The sequence below is a fragment of the Canis aureus genome, chromosome 25 (assembly GCF_053574225.1).
Source record: "Canis aureus isolate CA01 chromosome 25, VMU_Caureus_v.1.0, whole genome shotgun sequence".
NCBI lineage: Eukaryota > Metazoa > Chordata > Mammalia > Carnivora > Canidae > Canis > Canis aureus.
In genome coordinates, this window is record NC_135635.1 from 44,961,064 (window position 1) to 44,983,207 (window position 22,144).

General features: G+C 45.7%; 1 protein-coding gene and 1 pseudogene across 1 annotated transcript in view; one reads left to right on the forward strand and one right to left on the reverse strand.

Annotated features, from left to right (window-relative positions):
- CACNA2D4 (calcium voltage-gated channel auxiliary subunit alpha2delta 4) overlaps nt 1-22,144 on the reverse strand; it is a 120,655-nt gene that overhangs the window by 48,204 nt on the left and 50,307 nt on the right. Inside the window, exons 20-26 of the mRNA XM_077871799.1 lie at nt 21,532-21,599; nt 19,321-19,366; nt 19,131-19,228; nt 16,840-16,933; nt 9,055-9,150; nt 6,639-6,766; nt 2,305-2,385 (exon numbers count right to left, since the gene is read on the reverse strand). Coding sequence (XP_077727925.1) covers nt 2,305-2,385; nt 6,639-6,766; nt 9,055-9,150; nt 16,840-16,933; nt 19,131-19,228; nt 19,321-19,366; nt 21,532-21,599 — 611 coding nt within the window. The remainder of the gene's footprint in view (nt 1-2,304; nt 2,386-6,638; nt 6,767-9,054; nt 9,151-16,839; nt 16,934-19,130; nt 19,229-19,320; nt 19,367-21,531; nt 21,600-22,144) is intronic.
- On the forward strand, nt 5,653-6,214 carry LOC144297456 (large ribosomal subunit protein eL21 pseudogene; annotated as a pseudogene).

Genomic DNA, 22,144 nt, shown 5'->3' on the forward strand with positions numbered 1-22,144 from the left:
TATGGAGAAGTGAGCCACCAAGGTCCCTTTCCTGGAGTTCAGCTGGTCTCCCAGCAGAACTGAGCTGCTTGCCTTTCAGAGGTCGGGTGCTGTTCTCCCAAAGTCCTAACAGGCATAGTGGACCTGAGAGACAGTCTCCCCCAAGGTCTGCTGCAGAAGCAGAGGCCAAGGTCCCTCCCAGCACAGTTCAGGCCTGGGTAATGCGTAGGTATGTTACACATGTCACTGTTCTGAGTGTGTGCACACAGGTCTGATGGCTAGGTCCATTTGTCTGCAGGCAGAGCCCCAAGGGGAGGATCCCTTGCACAACTCCAGACAGCAGGCTCACCGCTAAAGGCCTCTGGACAGGGGCACATGTGTATTGCAGGATACATGCTAGAAAAATACGCTAGCAGATTATGGTGCCACCATCATTGTGCTGGGCCATATTCCCTAACTAGGTCTGGAGGTCATGGGGAATTGAAAATGGATCCTCATCAAAAAGTTAGATTCCTAGAAATTCTGCATAAACTGTTGATAAATCATCTGCTTAGAGATTAAAACGATCCCTTCTCATTCATGTGCCCTTCTGTAGGAACTGTGGCATGATACACACATCTGGCACTGGCCCCTGTAGCTGGTCGGAGTGCCTTTGCTCGGTGCAAAACATCACACATGCAGCTTGCCCTCTGCCACCATGCTCACCCAGTCCTGGAGCTCCTATGCACACAGTGCCACCGGTTTCCAAGTGTTGAAACCATCAGGACAGCAAACAAGCTGCCTCCCCTGCTTTGAGCTATAGGCCCCCTCTGGCCCCAGTATCCAGGGAGAGGAAATTACAAAGGAGACTCCCTCCAAAAGTTGAAGTATAAAGTCTGTAGTGTTTCACTCTTTTCCTAACATATCCATACAGCCCGGAGATTCAGAGCCGTTATCTGCAGCGAGTTAAATCAGAGACACCAGGACATGGTTTCTATGGCAACACCTGGAGGCTCTAATTCAGCTCTGAGTTAAAAATGATATCAAATAATTGGAGCGTGCTGGAGAGAGCAGCCTGACCCTGTGTCCCTCTGGTTCCTAGACTCAGGTGTGCAGGGGCTAAGAAGGTCCACGCCACGGAGGGAGCAGGACAGGCACAGACTCATCGGGGACCACCGAACAGGCTTCAGGAAAACAAGTTTAGGTCCAGTTTTGGGTCTGGAGTTAGCACACTGTGGCTTAAGTGTAACAAGTCATCTGAGATGGCACGAGTCCCTTCCGGATGTTGGAGCAGTACATCCTGAAGGCCACCCACCTGTGCAGCAAGTGTTTCCTCAGGTGGGAAGTCAGGGATGGATGATCTCTGCCAGACCCCAGCCTGCTCCTCCCACCTCCTTTACCCTGAGCCCAGCCTGGGGGGGAAAAGGCTCACCCACACCTGCCTGCCACCCTCCCCCCCAGGCTGCGGAGTCCTTTCACATGGCTCGGGGCCGCTGGGGAAATAGGACAGGACCTGCAACGGCTGATGCTTGAGCAACCACTGAATTGCACAGCTTTGCAGAACACTGCTGGGTCTGAGACACGGACACTGAAGCCAAGGTAAGGAAGGCTTCAGTACATAGGCCTGATGGTGTTCACGTGAGGAGGTGCAGGTGCAAAGGACTCTTTTAGGTACCAAGAAACCACCAACTCGGGGCAGCCTGGGAGGGTCACTGGGTGCTCTCATCACATTTGAGGCAAATGGCAACACGGGGTAGAAGGTTGGGTCTTGAAGAGAGGCAGCCTGAGTTCAAATTCTAGCTTCGTTAATTATTAGCTATGTGACTATAGAGAATTTTTGTGTTTCAGTTTCCTTATCTGTAAAATGGAGCCAAAAGTATCAGCTTCACTGGATCACCCTGAGCGCTGAATGAGATGTGCACGGGAAGCAGCTCCTGAGTTGCCCAGCACATACAGAACCTGTGCCCCAGGCGGGGACTTGAGGGTCTCAGTCATGGGGCTGGCTTTCTGCATAGTGGCAGACTAGACCCAAGGCACACAGAGGGGTGGTGAGGAGGTCTGTGTTGTGGTCTCTGTTCTGGGTGACCTGGAGCAGATCTCCTAACCTGCCTGAGCTTCATTTTACTTCATCAATCCTTTTAGATCTCAGGTTTTATGGTTTTCTAAATCAAATAGCTCAGGAGGACTCCTTCCTCCCTTGGTCCCACAGTGCCCCTTGGAAAACGTACAGCCTGAGGACTGTGGCCCTTGCCAACCGCAGGCAGGGTCCTCCTGCTATTACTGGGCCTTATCCTTGACATTGACTCACAACTCCCCAACCACAGTGGCACAAAGTGCAGCTCCTACCTGCAGCAATGGCTGTCTTCTTGTCCACTGTTACGGCCACAGCTGTGCTTGCTGTTACTACCATTGGCTGGCTTGGACCTTCTGGGGAAACAAAAATTGCCAAGTGACTATCTCAGTGACTGGGGAAGAGCCAGTGGTTGGGTGGTGGGTGCGTAGGCTGAGAATGCAACAGAAGTCCCAGGTGAGGGCATTCCTTGAATAAGTGAGGCAGGGAGTATTTGGAGAAGCCATTGCTGTGGTGACTGTGTCACCATCAACTACTAGTCTTTGCAGAGTGCCTCCTGAGTGTCAGGGACTGCCACCTTTCCATGCAGATCTGGACCTGCCAGCTAAGTATGTCATGGCCCCTGGCTGCCTGGACAATGCAGTGTTGTCCACATCATTAGGACATGGTGAGTGCTCTGTCTCAGGGCAGCAACTCTCTGCTGGTGGTTGCCTCACTTGAGCTCGGGGACCCGGCTGTGACCCGTTCTCTCAGCACATGTTCCACCCAGAAGACTTGCATTGTATCAAACGACTCTTTCCAGCAGGACAGGCTCTATTCCAGGACTCGTGGTGGCTGATCCTGGGTTGTCCTTCATCAGTCACTTGAGTCAGGGTGACATTGACAGCCCCTCTGGAGGCCAGATGCCAGGGCTGCACCAGGCACAGGCGGCGGGCAGGTGCCTGATGCATCTGAGGCTCTCCATAAATCCTGGTCATTGGTGGCCGGCTTGCCACCACCACCCCATCATCAAGCCGTGGATTTCACTTGCTTTACAGGCGGTTACTGCACTTCTGGGACACTCTGCCAGGCTCTTGAAGGGCAAGGAGCTTGCTGTGAGCTGCTTTCCTCACCTCTTTTAGGAGAGTCAGGCCCCCATAGGTGCAGAATTTAGGTGGCAGTGTCAGCTTCACATGAAAACAGAGCCTTCTGGCTCCGCAGTGGTGTGGGTTAGTGTATGACCTTGGGCTTTTTAATCTTCATCAGTTCAGGGTCATGGCTTAGTTTTTCAAAGCATTCCAGTCTACAGGCCAAGTTCCACTACAATTCCCAAGAAAGGGGCAAAATTTCATCAAGTGCTGTCTTGTGAGAATGTCTTTATATCAAATGTTGCTTGAGACAAATAGATCATGAGATGCTTATGTGGGGTTCATCTACTGCAGTGGAATTTGAATCGTGTTTTCTCCTATCCATTTCACTAAGACCATCCATCACACCTTGCTAGAATCAAATATCTCACAGAAATCCAAAGTTACTCTGATTCTAGAGGCTTAACGATATGTAGCATTGTTGATTCTAGGTCTTTGCCATGATAAAATCACAATAAACACAGGAGTCAGCTTCCTCACCTTGCTTCCAGAAATGTCTAGAAGCAGGAGGGACAGGCCTGAGGCCCCCAGGCCTTGGTGAGACTCAGCTGTGTGCGGGCGGATTTCCCAGGCACTGGTTGCAGGAGACAGTTCCACGTGGGCTGAACTCAGCCCACCAAGCTCCAGGCAAAGAGCGACAGAGGCAGCCTGGAGAGGCAGAGGAGAGCCTCCATTCGCTCTGGAGGCGACTCCTCTGCCTCTTCAGGGTACCTGCCCCCCATTAAATGAAGCTGTGGTTGTTTTCTTCCTTGGGGGAGAATGGGAGTGTGCAGAGGTGCCCACATGTCTCTAGGCACAGGCAAGAGCTAAAGCAGCAAGTGAGGGTGTGAAAAGAGAGCAAGCTTCTGCCTCACTACTCAGCCGTCCCCCCTTTCGGGGTTACCAACTTCCCTCTCTTCCCCTGGCCGCTTAGTTTCCCACCCACCACCCTCCTACCTCGGCCACGAAAAGCAGCCCCGGCAGCCTTCAGGGCCCAGTGACAACATGGGTAGGAGGAGCCATCACCATGGGCTGGGGGCAGGGGCCAGGGCTTTAGCACCGAGAACCTCCCTAGGATCCTGTGGGTGGGAGCCCCTCCTTGGGGAGCCCTGAGGCTGCAATACAAGGTGACAGGAAGAAGGAGCTGCATCTTTCTGGCTCTGGGGGTCACGTGAGGAGGGAACCATCACCTTGGCTGTGGGAGCCTCCCTTGTGGGCCTTCACTGGGAATAACAGCACTCGCTCCCTCTTCGCTTTCCTGCTTACACTCAGGACAGGAAGAGATCCTAGGCTTTGGTGGGCAGAACTTGGATTTAGCCCAGCTCTGTGGCTCCCTAGCTGTGTGGTCCTGGGCAAGTCATAGAACCTCTCTGAGCTCAGATTTTTCATGTATCAGAAGAGGAGTAATAACAACACAGACAATTGTGCAGACTAAATGAATAACAGGCTCTAAAATGTCTTGTAAAGCATATCAGTGATGCATTCAGTTGGGGTGGAATAGACATCGGATGGAGAGATGGGCTTAGGCTCAAGGTGGAGAAGCCATCAAAGAGGGCAGAGAGGGGGACCTCCTCCTTGAATCCTGCAGCCCCAGGAGAAGCCCCTGGAAGCCTGGATCTCCCTAGCTGTCAGCTCAGGGCACTTCTCCATCGGGAGGCTGGAGGATGGTTTTGGTGGAAGTGGCTGTTGGAGGGTTTTGGTGGAAGGGCACCTCGAAGGGAAAGCACAACTGGAATGCAACAGTATTCCAGGTATACTTACTCCTCTTCCCCTCTTTCTCCTCCTTTTTCCCTCTCCCCCCACTCCTCCTCTTTCTCTCCTTCCCCATCCTTCTTCTCTTCCCCCATCCTCCTCCTCCTCCTCTCCCTCTTCTCGACCCCCTCCCCCATCTCTGCTCACTCGGACCTGGACACAGATACTCCCAGATCCTCTCACTCCACTGTGCTGGGGTCAGTTTCCCCTAAGAGTGACCTTGCTCTGCTGCAAACCCCTGGATGAGTCCCTTAATCTCTCTGGGCTGTAGTCTCTTCAAGTGTAAATAAAGAGGGTGAAGCTCTGCATCCTCCACAGTCCCTTTCTGTTCTAAACATTTTGCAATTTTCTTGATGCTCTGTTAAAGTCGCTTAATTTTTATTTTTGGGGGGCTGTTTTTCAGAGTGTGAGCTAGGAATTGGGAGTTGGATGCCTGCAGCTCTGAAATACTTTCTGGGCCTTGGACTACTAGGGATTTGGTGGCTTGGTCCATAGGATCAATCTTGGCTGACCTGCTTCCTACCCCTCGAGCCCCCAGTCGCCTGCCAGCCAGGAGGTGCCCCATTATTACTGGAAGGTCCTGAAGAGCAGACGGGGAGCTGAGTGTCACAGCTCCTGGGAAACCCTAAGGGAGTGGAGACCAGGCTGCTTTCTCTGGGAAGAAATGCAATGGGACAGTGAACCTGGTAAGTACAGCAGTTGCCTGATGGAATAAAGTCTGTTACTTTCATCTGAATAGTTTAAGGAACTTTCAAAGACACTCAGATGTTTAGAAATAGAAGAGTCTTGCCTTTCGGCCGGAACCGCCATCTTCCAGTAATTCGCCAAAATGACCAACACAAAGGGAAAGAGGAGAGGTACCCGCTATATGTTCTCTAGGCCTTATAGAAAACATGGAGTTGTTCCTTTGGCCACATACATGCGAATCTATAAGAAAGGTGATATTGTGGACATCAAGGGAATGGGCACTGTTCAAAAAGGAATGCCCCACAAATGTTACCATGGCAAAACTGGAAGGGTCTACAATGTTACTCAGCATGCTGTTGGCATTGTTGTAAACAAACAAGTTAAGGGCAAGATTCTTGCCAAGAGAATTAATGTCCACATTGAGCATATTAAACACTCAAAGAGCCGAGATAGCTTCCTGAAGCATGTGAAGGAAAATGATCAGAAAAAGAAGGAAGCCAAAGAGAAAGGTACTTGGGTCCAACTGAAGCACCAGCCTGCCCCACCCAGAGAAGCACACTTTGTGAGAACCAATGGAAAGGAGCCTGAACTGCTGGAACCCATTCCCTATGAATTCATAGCATGATAACTGTAAAGAAAATAAAAGACCTCAGGATTGTTAAAAAAAAAGAAAAAGAAAAAAAAAAGAAAAGAAAAGAAAAGAAATAGAAGAGTCTTAACGATCAACCTTTCCTATTTGTCTCTACTTGGAATATGGGCTAGAATCCAGCTCTTCTTGACTTCTAGGTCAAATCTATTTCCTTTGTGCCATGCTGGACTTTTAACTTTGGCTGTTGGCTAGAGGATAAAATGATCTGTCCTATATTCAGAGTAGAGGCCAGTTGCATGGTAAGGCATGGGCGAGCTTTCTCAAGTTGCTAACATGTGTCACGAGGGAAGGTTGGAAGGCAACCCAGAAGTGTGGACACTCTGTTCCATATCTACTCTTGTTTCCCACCAAGAGCAGCAGGAGGGGGCATGCCCCGGTCCCAGCTCAGCCCCAGGAGCACGGGGGTACAGATTACCTGGTCCCTCTGCCGATCGGAGATTGAAGACAAAGCTGCCAGCAGGCTGCTCAGCAGCCTGGCGGTACCACAGAGGGAAGTGGTCCATGGTGAACACACTGTCCTCATCCTCAGGAGTCAGGAACTTTCTGCAAAGAGACAGATTTGGTACCTCCCCCACCCAAATCAGGGAACATTCTCTTTTGTCACACAAGGTCATCTTGGCTGGGAGAGATTCATCTCTGCTTTGGTAGAGTTGCCGGCAGAAAATATAAGCCCCTAACTGTTTTACCCCAGACAATATTCCTCAGCAATTCCTGCTTTTTCCAGAATCAAATGCAGTTGCACCCGATGGCACATTAGTAGCTAGAAGAGGTATAGAGCCTGTACTGTGAAAGGAGACTTTTTTTTTTTTTTGTAATGAAAACTCCTTTGCCTGCTGGGTTTATTTCTTTTGGATATAGCCTAATTTCTTTTTGTTTGACTAATTGGCATGTTTGAATGGGGCAATTTTATAGTGAACTCTATCACAACACTAATAGAAGGGCATAAATTCCCCCAAAATGTTTACTTCAAAAGTCATTGCCTCTAGGGTTTAGGATGCATTACGAGTTATCTTTTTCTTGAGCAGCTTTACCTTGCTAATTATGGTTTTGCATTCCCTGAACACACAGCAGCCAGCAGAAGGAGTGTTGGTTCAGAAGCAGAGTGGGAGGTGGGGAGAAGCTGGTTTGTGGATCAAAAAAGACACTGGATAACCCACAAGGTGGATAATTGAAATTTGATTTTAAGAGTGGTTGGCTGGGCAGCCCAGGTGGCTCGGGGGTTTAGCGCTGCCTTCAGCCCAGGGCGTGATCCTGGAGTCCCGGGATCGAGTCCCGCGTCGGGCTCCCTGCATGGAGCCTGCTTCTCCTTCTGCCTGTGTCTCTGCCTCTCTCTCTGTCTCTCATGAATAAATAAATAAAATCTTAAAAAAAAAAAAAAAAAAGAGTGGTTGGCTTATGTATTCCAGAAGCTACCTGCCTTGTTGCACAATTGCTGGCTGCCAGTCACAGCATGGGCTAGGTGAAGGGAGCCCTCTGGAGTTGCATGGTGTCTGTGCGGCCATTCGTGGTGGCTGCATTAGTAAGCCAGGAGGGTCTCTCTGTACTGAGATTTCCATCTTCCATACTTAGAAGCCTTTCAGAGAGGGTGCAGGGGAATGCTGAGGATGCCTTCACCCCCTTCCTGCCAGGTGTGGTTCACCCTGTCCAACTTTGGCCAATGAAATGGGTATGTGATTTTCTTAGTGGGGGTAGAAGTTTAAGGGGATGAGGAAGTACAAGTGGGTGGCCCACTGGAGGGGTCGTGAGTGTGGGGAGGTCAGCTCCCCACACTGTTTAAGGCCTTCGGGTGAATCTACAATTCACCCACCAGATTCAGTCCATTAAATCATTTGCTGTGTCTCTAACAGGGCCAAGGAAAGGGTTAGCGAGGCAGAGTGTTCTCCTCTGTTCACCTCTTCTGGCAGTGAGGGGACGTGGGGAGAGGAAAAGCAACTAGATTTGTTTTCCTAGAAAGCCTCCGCTTTCTAGCAAGTGTGGGTCTGTCAGAGTCCTGGAAGAAGCTCAAAGATGGCTCTGTGGCCGTGTGCTTGCATTCAGGGAGAGGAGCAGTGAGCAGGTGCGAGGCCAGGACCGTGCAGTGCCTCCTCAGCCCTTCCCCTCCGAGTGCCTGGTGGCCTCTGCCTATTTGAGTCTCCTGGTTTGCAGAGTGCAGGGGCTCTGCTCTCCCGACCCCACCCCCCAGCCCCCTTCTCTGGCTCCCTTTGCTGAGGACACTCCACAAGCTGACCTCCCAGAATCCAGGCTTGGCTGGGAGCAGGGTCTCTCAGCTTCAGCACTATGGACATTTTGGGCCAGACAATGGTTGTGAGGATGTTTAACACCATCCCTGGCCTCTGCCCCACTAGATGCCGGTAGCAAGTGCCCGTCCCCCAGCTGTGACAACTAAAAATGTTTGCACACATTGAGAAAAGTCCCTGGAGTGAGGGTGGGGGAAATCAGCCCCAGTTGAGAACTGCTGGCCTAGGGGATGTGTAAGTTGTCAATAAAGGAGGGGATGCAGCCAAATGATTTAGCTTGTTGCATACAGATTGGTCCCAGGGGTAACAGCTTCTGGGTTTCCCTTTGTGGAAGTGATTAACCCTTACAACCTTAGTGTCCTTGCCTGTTTGGGCCACTGTCCTTTCTCTCCTGGGGATGCCTCCAGGATGCATCTAAGCGTGGTAGAAGTCGTACTTTTCTGATGCTCCCAATCTGCAAACCACAACCCTTCCACTCTCTGTGCACGCACCCTCCCACCCCCCCACCCCACCCCTGATGCTGAATCTGCCTGCCCACAGGCTGTAGGATCACCCTGCAAGGATCATCCTCCCGGGGTACTCAGCAGGACTCACTTGTCAGAGACCTTCTCAGAGCCCACAAACAAGCTGCTTCTGAGGAGGCCGGCCCGGGTGCCCAGGAAGGCCATGTCCACTGCTTGCTTGGACTCACTGTAAGGTAGACAGAGCAGGTATCATTACCACACAGTGCAGCGACAGGTGTAGGAAGGGGGCACCAGGAGCCGGGGGAAGGCCTGCAGGCCTCTACTAGTGCCTGGCCTGATCTACCTGGTGGTGAGGGGCAGGGTGCAGGTAGGCAGACTGGTTGTTCAGGGGGTTGCACACACATGCACTGTCCATCCATGGTGAGCATGTTTGTTGCATCTGGTCAACCTGGCGCCCCTGGGCAGCACCTTCCTTTGTTAGTGGGGTCCCCTGGGGCTCTGCCTTTATGCCCTTTTTTTTTTTTTCCTTTTTGCTCCTAACATGTCCATCCAGGTTTTGGGGAGAGTTGGCTCTGGAAGACAGAAGGAATTCAGGAAAAGAGATGTTGTCTTGGGACCTCCGGAATGGGAACTTCTCATGACCAACACTTATAGGACACTTCACGGTTTTAAAAACTTTTTCACATGTTTACCTTCTTATTGAAATGTGAAAGGAAGAAGAGCAGACGCTATCTGCACTCACCTACATGAACCCAGTGGACTTAATAACCTTGCCAACAAGATTTGAGAAAGAAGGGATCCCTGGGTAGTGCAGCGGTTTGGCGCCTGCCTTTGGCCCAGGGCGCGATCTTGGAGACCCAGGATCGAGTCCCATGTCGGGCTCCCAGTGCATAGAGCCTGCTTCTCCCTCTGCCTGCGTCTGTGCCTCTCTCTCTTTGTGTGACTATCATAAATAAATAAAAATAAAAAAAAAAGATTTGAGAAAGAAAATCCATTAGCTAGCTGGAGTGTAACTCTACTTCCACGATGATAGCACCAGCATGAGAGTCATCAAGACAATGGTTTAATTTATTTCCTTTGGATAAATAATCAGAAGTGAGATTGCTGGACCATATGGTAGTTCTATTTTTAGTTTTTTGAGGTACCTCCAAACTATTGTTCACAGTGGCTATACTGTTTCACATTCCCACCACTCTACTACCACTCAGGCACTCCTGATGCAATTCTTTATTCAAATGTAGTAGAGAATAATCGAATGAGACTCCTGCACCCATAAATCAGCCTCAACAATTACCAGCCCATGCCAATCTTATTTCATCTATAGCCTCCCCTGGCCCCTCAACTAGATTATTCTGAAGCAAATCTCAGATATCATTTCATTGGTAAATATTTTAATTTCTATCATTAAAATATAAGGCATGAAAACATCTTTAATGCCATTATCACACCTAAAAAACTCCATAATTCCTTAATAGCATCAGATAATACAATAATCCACAATCCTTTTTTTTTTTTTTTTTTTTTTAGCTTATTTGAATGAGATTCTGACTAGGGTCCTCAAATTCATGTCTCATTTCTTTCCTCTCTTTCTCTTCTCTATCTAGATCTAGAGCCAGACATTTATATTTATTGAACTATAATCCACTTGCCATATGCTTCATCCATTTGAAGTGTGCAGTTATGATTTTTGTATATCCACGGAGTTGTGCAGCCATCACCAACCAGCCTATTTTAGGACATTTCATCATCCCCAGAAGGAACCCCATACCTATTAGCAGTCACCTTTAGTCACTTTGAACCTTTCTCTCTCCTCTCTCCCTCTCTTCTCTTTTCCTTGCAACTTATTTGCTGGAGTAGGTCATTTGTTCTGTAGAGCTTCTGCTTTCTGGGTTTAGCTGATCATGATGCTGTGGTGTTATGCTCTCTTGTTCCCTGTATTTCTTATAAACCAGCAGTTAGACCTACTGGCTGGATCAGATATAGTTTTGAATTACTATAAGTGGTGTGTTCTTTGTCAAGAGGCACCCACTATCTGATTGACTAGAGGTTGCAAAATAGGGACATTGCTTGATTCCTTTCTTATTTTATTTGTACCTGAAATACTTGTATAAAGATAAACTTCTCCTCATCAATATTTGGTTATCCTGAGATGCAATTTGTACAGGAGAGGCAGGATAAATAATTGAGTGCCTGCTTATTCACCAGTTTTTAGAATGAGTTGACTTCCTAACATCTTCTGAAGATGACCAAAAGGTTTTTTTCCTCCTCGGTATCGTTATGAACACAGGATATAAACACATTTAATATGTTTTAATCTGTTGTAGTTGTCATTACTTTTACTGCTCCCGTTGTCCTATCTTTAACCAGTAAGAGCCACTTCATTTTGGTTCTGGGGTCCCCCTGGCACAATGTCATTAAGTCTTCAGTAACTTCTTCCTTCTGATTATGACAAGATGCTCCTGGATTATTTTGTACACTTCCTGCCCCTGTCCTGAATCAGACATTTCTCCAAGGATTGCTGACTCATTTTAATGAGGACTTCTTAATTTGCACATTGAAAGTCCACAATCCAGCTCTGGGGTATTCATTGAGGTTGGTCTTTTTGGTGGTCAGGGCCAGGATATCCCTTTTGTTTCTTTCAGAGAAAACACATCACAAGTTCATTGATAGTTCCAATTCATATTCAGCAGTACATCTTCTTTGATTTAAAAACTTTGCACCTCTTTCTTCATTTGCTGAAAACCTTGCTTCCTAATGACATTAACATAATACTATTTGCTCTATCCAACTATATAGTTTGAGAAAACAGTGTCAATATTGTTTCTAGCAATGTGGTTATTGAACACAGTTTAAGATTTTATTTATTTATTGTTTATGGTTCAGTTTTCAAGTCCCTTGAAAGAATTCACCTATTGTTATGTCATGACTTGATATATAACTAGGTTTATTTCATTTGCTTTAGAATTTTTAGAGCTTATTTTTTGAAATCTGATTTTGTTTTATGATGATATAAAGCATTTACATGGTTCCAAAGTCAAATATGCAAAATAGAGCATATTCATAAGCCTGTCTTCATCCCCATTATTTCACTCTGCCTAAAGTAATCTTTTTTATTTGCTTGTTTATTGTTCCATTACAAAAATATATGTGCACATATGTATATACATACTTGCATCTATGTTTATATATATGTGAGTAACTATGAAAATATATTTGCATCTCCTCCTTTTAAATAAATAGTGATGGTATTATATATACTTTTCTCCATTGGTGAGACCATTCCGTTGCAGCATATAGATTTCCCATTTTTTACAGTTACATAGTATTCCATTTTGGGGATCTACTATGGTTTATTTAATGAGGCTCCTACTGACTGATTTAGGTTACTTATTTATTTTTAAAAGATCTTGTTTATTTATTCATGAGAGACACAGAGAGAGGCAGAGACATAGGCAGAGGGAGAAGCAGGGTCCCCATGGGGAGCCCGACGCAGAATTCGATCTCAGGAATCCGGGATCACACCCTTAGCTGAAGGCAGATGCTCAACCACTGAGCCACCCAGGAGTCCCTGGATTTAGGTTATTTTCTGTCTTTCACTGTTATAAATGGAGCTGTAACAAAAAGCTTATGTATATATCTTTTCTTATTTTTACTAGTATATCTTTGGGATGCATTCCTAGAAGTGATATTGCTGAGTCAGAGTGTAAATGCATATGTAGTTTGTTAGATATTATCAAATTGTCCTCTACAGCCTTTGAGACATTTTGTATATTCACTGGCAATATATAGGAGCCTGATCCCCCCACAGCCTTGCCAACCATGAACCACAACAAACTTAGATGGTTATCAATCTGATGAATGACAAATATAATCTTGGTATACTTTAAATTTGCATTCTTTTTATTATGAGCTAGATCGATCTTTTTTTTTTTTTCCTTCATATATTTAAGGACTATTTTTTTTTAAATTTATTTATGATAGTCACAGAGAGAGAGAGAGAGAGGCAGAGACACAGGCAGAGGGAGAAGCAGGCTCCATGCACCGGGAGCCCGACGTGGGATTCGATCCCGAGTCTCCAGGATCGCGCTCTGGGCCAAAGGCAGGCGCTAAACCTCTGCGCCACCCAGGGATCCCCTTAAGGACTATTTGTATGTGTTCTCTGAACTCCCCATATCTCTTGGTCCTTTTTCCTATAAAGTGGTTGGTTTTTTACTTCACTATTTTTGAAGCTCTTCATTTATTGTGAATATATGATGTAGGGATAGTAAGCTTTTGTTTGTTATATAAGTCGCAAACATTTTTTTGGTTTGTCATTTCTGTTTTCACCTTGCTCACGTTTTTATTTTTGCCAAATAAACATTTTTATGCTGTTTAATTTGTCAGTCATTCTTTTATTGCTTCTGAATTTTGAGTCATCATTGGGAAAGGTTTCCTAATTCCTAGATTTTAGAGCAATTGACTCATTTTTTAATAGTACTTAAATGGTTTCATTTTTTTTTTTTTACATTTAAATCTGAGTCATTTGGATTTTATCCAGGTGTACAATGTGAGGAAATAATACAATTTTATCATTCTCCATATGGCTCTCAAACCAATTATTAAAGAGTCCATTTTTCTCTCATGATGGTCTGACATGATGTCTTTCCACATGCATTTAGATGAATTTCTGTATTTTTAAAAAGATTTTATTTATTTATTCATGGGAGACAGAGAGAGGCAGAGACATAGGCAGAGGGAGAACTAGGCTCCCTGTGGGGAGCCTGATGCAGGACTCGATACCAGGACCCCAGGATCATAACCTGAGCCAAAGGCAGATGCTCAATTGCTGAGCCACCCAGGTGCCCTAATTTCTGGATTTTCTATTCCATCCCATTGGTCTGCCTTTCTAGTCATGTGTCAATATTACACTTTATAGAGATTTTGTCATACTGTTTTAATACGTTGGTAGGACCAAACTTCCTTTGTTGCTTTGCTGTTTCTGGAATTTCTTGACTCTTATTCCAGATAAACTTTATAATCCATTTACCTGGATCCAGAAAAATAGTGATGACATTTTTATTGGGATTGTTATATTTATAAATTAACTTAGAGAGTATTAATGTCTTCATGATGTTGATGCTTTCTACCCAAAAAACACTGAATATATCTCCCCATGTGTTCAAGTCAACTTTTGTGTCTTCCAGGAATATTTTGTAATTCTTCTTATGTAAGCTTTAGGGCATATTTTATATGTTATACCCAGGTGTTTCATTACATTCTGTTTTTTGCCCTCTTGAATATGTTTTTATCTAGTTTTTGTTTGCATAGATTAAGGATATTAATTTTTGAATGTTCATATTGTAACCTGCTACTTTACTAAATTCTCTTATTGTTTATAGTAGTTTTCCTATAAATTCTTTTGGGGCTTCCAGATACATAATCTTATCACCCTCTTAAGCAGAGATAATTTACTTCACCCTTTCCAAATCTCATTGCTTCTATGTGCATTCTCTTGTCTGGCTACATTGACTGATACTTTCTGACCTTGTTAAATAGTAGTAAGGATATGGGAATGCCTGTCTTAGTCCTGTCTTTAGTTGAGAGAGCCTCTAGCTCCACTCAGATGTTGACTTTCAGGCTTAGGTTATTATTATTTTTTTTTGAAGATTTTTATTTTATTTATTTATTATTTATCTTTAAAAATATTTTTATTTTTATTTTTTTAAAGGTTTTATTTATTTAATCGAGAGAGGAGAGAGAGAGAGACAGAGGCAGAGACACAGGCAGAGGGAGAACCAGGCTCCATGCAGGGAGCCTGACGTGGGACTCGATCCCGAGTCTCCAGGATCACGCCCTGGGCTACAAGCAGCGCTAAACCGCTGAGCCACCCGGGCTGCCCAAGATTTTTATTTTTAATAAAATAATCTCTACACCCAATATAGTGCTTGAATTTATAACCCTGAGATCAAGAATTGCATGCTCTGTAACCTAAGCCAGCCAGGCACCCCTGGTCAATTTTAATTTTATTGATTAGTTTTAAAAAACATGCATGGAGGGCAGCCCGGGTGGCTCTGCGGCTTAGCGCCGCCTTCAGCCCAGGGTGTGGTTCTGGAGACCTGAGATCGAGTCCCACATCAGGCTCCTCGCTTGGAGCCTGCTTCTCCCTCTGCCTGTGTCTGTGCCTCTCTCTCTGTATCTCCCATGAATAAAATCTTTTTTTTTTTTTTCATGAATAAAATCTCTAGGGGATCCCTGGGTGGCGCAGCGGTTTGGCGCCTGCCTTTGGCCCAGGGCGCGATCCTAGAGACCCGGGATCGAATTCCACGTCGGGCTCCCGGTGCATGGAGCCTGCTTCTCCCTCTGCCTGTGTCTCTGCCTCTCTCTCTCTCTCTCTCTCTCTGTGTGTGTGACTATCATAAATAATAAATAAAAAAAATTTTAAAAAATCTCTAAAAAAATGCATGGATATTAATATTTGTTCAAATATCTTTTCTGCATCTATAAGGGTAATTATACGATTTTTCCCCTTAGCTTTATTAATATGCCATTTTATATTAATTCTCCAGGTCTTCTTTTTCTAATATACATCTTGGTTAAGAATATTTGTTCTTCAGTGTCTCTCAACATTAAAAATGTCTCTGGCTAATTTCTGAACTTAGAAAGATGAAGATCATGTCCTTCCTCTCCAAACCAATGATCCAATCTCCTATGCCTCAGAACCAGGCTGCCTGGTTTTGACTCTGGCTTCACCACTTGTGAGGCATATGACCTTGGGCAAGTTGCTTATCTCACTCTACCTTGGTTTCCTCATTTGTAAAATGGGAATAATGATAGTACCTATATTGTAAGGTGGTTATGAGGCTCATTAGTTAACATACACCAAGTACTTAGTACTTGGCCTGCTATATTCTCTTTGTGTTCTCTAGTTTTATTTTGTATAGGTAATACATTTACATGGTTCAAAATTGTACCAAAAAATTATACAGTGAGAAATGTCCCTTACATCCCTGTTTTAGTTACCCATTTTCCTAATGAGAAGCAACCAATGAGAACTCTTTCCTATTTGGCCTTTCATAGATGTTTTATATACATACATGTACAGATATCTGTGTTTTGCTTCCATTTTATAGAAATGGTATACTGTACACAGTGTTCTGCATCATGCTTTCTAAAATAGGTGATTGTTTCATATAAAATTCTGTTGTTTTCATTAAGATAGCATTAATTGAGTGTCCAGGAGAGGTTAGACATCTTAATGATGCTAATGTTGAATCTTCCTATTCAGGAACAAGGTATAGTCCGCTGTATTCTTGACCTCATCAATTTCTTGCACCCTTCCAACATGCATGTGCACACACTTGTATACACACACACTCACACAAGCCATTCATTTCTGCTTTCTACCTTGTCCACTAAATATGATGCCACTAGGTAAAGGGAGTGAGGAAATCTAAGGCTCTGGGAAATACCAAGGAAAGACCAAGGCCAAGTTTGTATTTCATAGTGTCTTGATTTACTTCCTGGAAACCAGGTCTTGATCTGCTTGAACCACTCTTTCCAGGGTACTTGGCAAATGGACTCAGACAGCTACAGCCCAACCTAGAGAGAGGTTTTCTTGGAATGGAACTACTCCAGTGTGGGTAGGGGATCTGGACCTACACCCAGGGGGACCTGCACTTGGTGCTTTTCCACGGGGGGGTGGGGGAGCAGCAGCATGTGTGGGGTGTGGAAGATGTGCCAAGTCCCTGCTTTACTGGGTCCATGTGAAGGTAGCTCTCACTCCCCCAATGTCTTCCCACTGTCATCACATTCATCTTGGACCCAGTTGTCTCCTGAGCTGTCAGCCAGGTAGTGAGAGGGACCCTGACAGCCAAGGGAATCCTGGGGGTTGGAGCTGCTTCTCTTTTCAGAACCCTCAGCCCTACCCCGAACATACTCAGAGGCGTTGAGAGCCAGCGCTGTCCAGTAGGCTTCCATGGGGGCTGTAACCACCGCATCAAGCAGTACCTCCCGTACCAGCTCCTCATCACCTGGGGGCAGAATAAAAGATCAAACCACTTATGTCCTCCATGATGATGAAAACAGCTCATCTGCCCTTGTGAGGAACCCCGAACTTTAGGAATTGGGATGTGCCTCATAAACAGGTATCTGGGGCTTGTAAAACTATCTATGTAAGCTTGAGGAAATCGTGTTGCCTCTCTTAGCCTTCACATCTTCAATCACAAGCAATATGTGAGTAGAACTGATTTCTAAGGCCCTTCTCAGTTCTGGTATTCTGAGATTAGAACCCCTCAATGACATCAGACCTTGACCTGAATCCAGGCCACCTCTCTTTCTGCTGCCATCAGTCTGCAACTTGATCATCACCCTCCCAACACACTGGCCTTTTGCCAGTTCTATGAATTTGAATTTGCCTCAGAGTCTCTGTGCATGCTGTTCCTTGGTCTGGATGCTTTCCTCCTACTCTTTGCATGGGTGGCTCTTTTCCTCCTCTCTTTTTAAAAAAAATTATTTACTTTTATTGAGGTAAAGTCTACATTAACTAAATCAACTAATTTAAAGTATACAAATCTGTGGAATTTCATACATTCACAGTGATTTGCACCATCACTTCTGTCCAGATCCATATTTTCATCATCCCCAAGACAGATCCTGTATCCTTGAAGGCACTTGGGTGGTTCTTTTTCATCCTCAGCATAAGTAACACTGTCTGACAGAGTTAGGGGTGATAAAGGATCCCATACAGCATCCTATTCATGGCACTTGCCACAGTTTGGAATAACCTACATCTACATACACATGCTTGCTTCTTTATTGTGTGGCTTCTCCACTGGATTACAAGCTCACTGAGAGTAAGGGCCTCGTCTATTTGGGTCCTCTCTGCAGCTTTAGTGCCCACCCCAGGCCTGGCACAGAGTACATACTTAGTACAGATTTACTGATGGAATGAATGAATGAGCTAATGAGTGCCTTGTTGGGCCAGCATGGGAGGCAAAGTATTCCTTTGGGGTGATACTTATGTGTCAGGATGACCAGTTTCTCTTCCAAAGATGAAGAAGTGGGACCCCACTGAGGATGTGGCCCTGTGATTTCACCAGTTGCATCTGTGTTGGGAAATTTAAGATTAGCCTGAGAACCAAGCACTGGAAAACACTCACAGACTACAAGACACCATCTGTCCAAATGTTCCTTTGCTGAGATGAGGACTTCAGGGTAAAGAGCATTAGCTACTGGTTTGGCGGCCTACTGCTAGGTGGTGATAGGGGCAGATCTATGGACAGGCTGATGCCCTTATACTATGTGTCTCTTTGGAGCCCTAACAGTGCCCAGGTGAAAGAGGCTTACAGTGATCCCAGTCCCTGACATGTGGGTATACTCATGCTGCACAGTGCCAGGAACACTTAGACAAAGCTGGTTCTGATTTTTTCTTTGAAAATCTCTCTGTTTTCCCTAAGCCATGGGTGAGTTCAAAGGATAAGGCTAATTGGCAGTAAGTAAATTCCTCAGTGGCTCAGCCATGAAAAAGAGTGAAATCTTGCCATTTGGAACAACATGGATGGATCTAGAGAATATTATGCTAAATGAAATAAGTTAGTCAAGGAAAGACAAACACCATATGATTTCACTCATATGTGGAATTGAAGAAGCAAAACAAACAGAAAAAAGAAAAGAACAAAACATAGACTCTTAACTACAGAGAACAAACAGATAGTTACTATGGGAGAGGTGGGTGGGGGGACGGGTGAAACAGGTGATGGGGATTAAGGAGGGCACTTATGATGAGCACTGGGTAATGAATAGAATTGTTGAATCACTATACTGTACACCTGAAACTAATAGAACACTATATTAATTATGCTTGAATAAAAAGGTCAATAATAGTAATGAATGTAATAAAATGTCAGTAATTCAACACTTAAAAAACACATCAAGAGCTTACTTATCAAGGTTAGTGTTTTTTTATGATTTTACTTTAAATTTGTTTATATTGATAAGTGACACATTAAAACTCACATGTAGTCAAATTTTGAAAAAAAGGAAAGGAAAGGAGAGACAAGAAAAGAAAAGGGTAGAAAAGAAGAGAAGAGAGAGGAGAGAAGAGAAGAGAAGAAGAAAAGAAGAGAAGAGAAGAGAAGAGAAGAGAAGAGAAGAGAAGAGAAGAGAAGAGAAGAGAAGAGGAAGAGAAGAGAAGAGAGAAAGTCCTCTGTGGGTGGGGTCAGCACTCACACTCCAGATCTGGGTCCTGTCCTGTCAGAAAGCGGACCATGGCCTCCAGCTGGCCGAGCTTCCGGTGGTCAGGGTCGATATCTGTGATGCAATAGATCCTGGGGCCCAGGAGAGTCATGTTAGCTCAAGAAAATTTCATCTTTCTCCCTTTCATTCTCTTGTCCTCACATACAGTGACCTTCTCACTTACCAATCACTGGCCAAGGTCAGATCTGGGTGAAGCAAGTCATGCAAGCCTGGAAGCAAAGCTCACACTCAGTAAGAAGCTCAGCCACTGTTGTGAGGTTATACACCTGACTGTTTACAAACAACTGCCAGGCAGCTTCTCCAGAGAAGGACTGGGTTTTATTCTTCCTTGTTCTCAGCTCAGAGTAGGAACTCAACCAATAGGATGGTGTTGGATTTGTACAGATCATGCCTTTGTCCATGTTGCTCCTGCTTTTTCTGAAATGCCTTTTCTTCCCATTGCCTCATGTCCAAATCCTACCTATTAGGGTCTCTCTCAAAGGAGCTAAGACTTTGAAATCAGTGATTTTGGCTTCATGGGCTTCATTGTACCCAACTAAGCTAAATGGCCAGCCAAAAGAAGAGCCCAGAGATGGCCCATGTATGTTTGGTATAATCTCTGTAGCTTCATGCTATACTGACACTAACCGTGTACCCAGTACATGTTTGTGGATTGAATTAGTAAGGAAAATATGCCCTTCTGAGCACCTACTCAGTCCTAAAAAATAAATAGGTGCTCAATTGGGGTTTGTTAAATTGCAGGAAAGGATGATGGAAATGCCAAGTGGGTATTTGTGGAGTCATTAAAAGGGGTACTGGATTGACATAGACTAAGGCAAATAGCTAAAGGGTGATGCTCCTTCCCCCACAGTAAGCCTGGCCAAGTCTATAGTTCTAAGCTTCTGGGTCACTGCTTGGTCTCACCCACAGAGGTGGGTGAGGGATAGCACCCTCTGCTCCCTGAAGTAATGTAATCTGAGAATATCTGGGTACAGGAAGAAAAGTATAGGAAGGGAGAAGGCACCATAGAGGCTCAGGGAGTTTGATCATTTTGGGGACAGTGGAAGACAGAGAAGGAGAGAGATCCAAGAACATGAACATGTGTTGTGAAAGGGTGAATGCAGGGGGCAAAGAGGGTCTGCCAGGGACAGCTCCAAGAAAAGTCACATCTATGCTGGGACGTGAAGAGTGGGTCCAAATTAGCTGAGATAAGAGGGTGGGCACTGGAAAGGAGAGCATTTCATGGGTGAGCACAGCACATGGGAAGACCTTGAAGCATAGTGCAGGAAGAAACGACACATACCCACACAAAAAAATCCAGAAGGCCACTGAAGGTCCTTTAGCAATGACACAATTTGATCTGGCATTTCTAGATAGGACCCTCTAGCAGAGATTTACAAAAAGGAAGAGGCAGGGAGACCAGTTGGAAGCTGCTGTGGTTGTTCAGGAGAGAGGTGACAATGACTAGGGTGGTGGCAGAGAGACGGAGAGATGAGATGCACTCAAGAGATGATAAAGAAGAATGGACAGAATGTGATCATTAGATAAAACACTTCCTGAGACATCTTGAGCCCTGGATATTGGTTTTATGCTCTCAAGGTGCTCAGGCAGCTAGGAGTCAAGAAAAGGCTGGTTTGAGGGGGTGGGGCCCTTCTCTCCCATCCTTCCCCACCATTTCTCACTGCCTCTCTCAGTTCATGTCTCATAAGATCCCTGCTATGGGTTGAGTTGTGTCCTCCAAAAAGATATGTTGAAGTATGAACCCCAGTCCTTGTGACTGTGACCTTATTTGGAAATAGGGTCTTGGCAGATGTAGTCAAGTGAAGGTGAAGCCATCAGGTTGTGCCCCAAATCCAGTATGCCTGTGGTTAGAGACCCACAGAGGGAGGAACCCTGTGATGAGGACAGAGGCTGAAGTCAAGGAATGCCTGGGTCTACCAGGAGCCAATGAGGATCCCACCCTGGAGGTGTTGAAGGGGACACTGCCTCCAGAACTACAAGAGAATGCATTTCTGTTGTTTAAACCAGCCAGTGTGTGGTACTTTGCTGTGGCAGTCCTAGCTAACAGCTACAGATTTTTTCCTTTGTTCTTCTCGGCCTCCTCTGTCTGAAGTTCAGCTTTGTTCAGAGAAACACATCCCTTCGAGGCCCACCTCCTCTGGTCCAGCCAACTATCCACAATGGCAAGTCCTAGGCTTTGCCGGCTTTGACAACTGACTGGCAGGTCCTGCAGATCCACACAGACCCCCACCTTGCCAGGCAGCCCTGCTCTGAGAGTCTGCCCTCAAGTCCGGGACCCGGGAGGCTCTGGCTCTGCCACAGGGTGGCCTTGCTCAGGGTCCCACGAGAATCCGTGTCCCTCTACACTGCCCATCAGTACTTGGCACAGACCCACCGTCTTCCGCAGATGTGTTCCCCAGGAGGATGTATTCTCCATGGCCCCGGGACAGCACCACTCCCAGACTGTGGGGAAAACAGAGAATATACATACTCAGCAACAGCAAGAGCCAAGCAACGTCCAGCCCACCTCCTTGGCCTCAGTGACTTGAAGTTTATGAGCTTTCCACACCAACAAGGGGCACGCATGTCAAACCCCTTGCCGGTTGTCCCCTCTAGAACCGTTCTCTTTTCATCATCGGCCTTTCTTCCTGAGAGAGACCCTGTAAATTCTATAGTCCAAGAGCACCCTCAGCTCCCATTTTAGTCAAGATTCATCCCAAACATCTCAGGGACCTTCTGAATCGTGGAGAGGTTTCTATGTTCACAAAGTCCTGCAAATAGGGAGCCCTTTCCTGCCTGTTGAGCCCCACCATCCTTCCTCTCTCTCCTGGTAGAATATTGCTTTCCATGTTTGCTGAAGATCTGAATTCCTTAGAGAGCTTTAAATGGTACTAGTGCTGAACCCCATCCCTGAAAATCTGAGTCCATTGGTTTGGGTGGGGCTGGGGCATCAGCAGTTTTGCCAAATTCCTCAAGTATTCTAATGAGTAGCCCAGGCTGAGCACTAT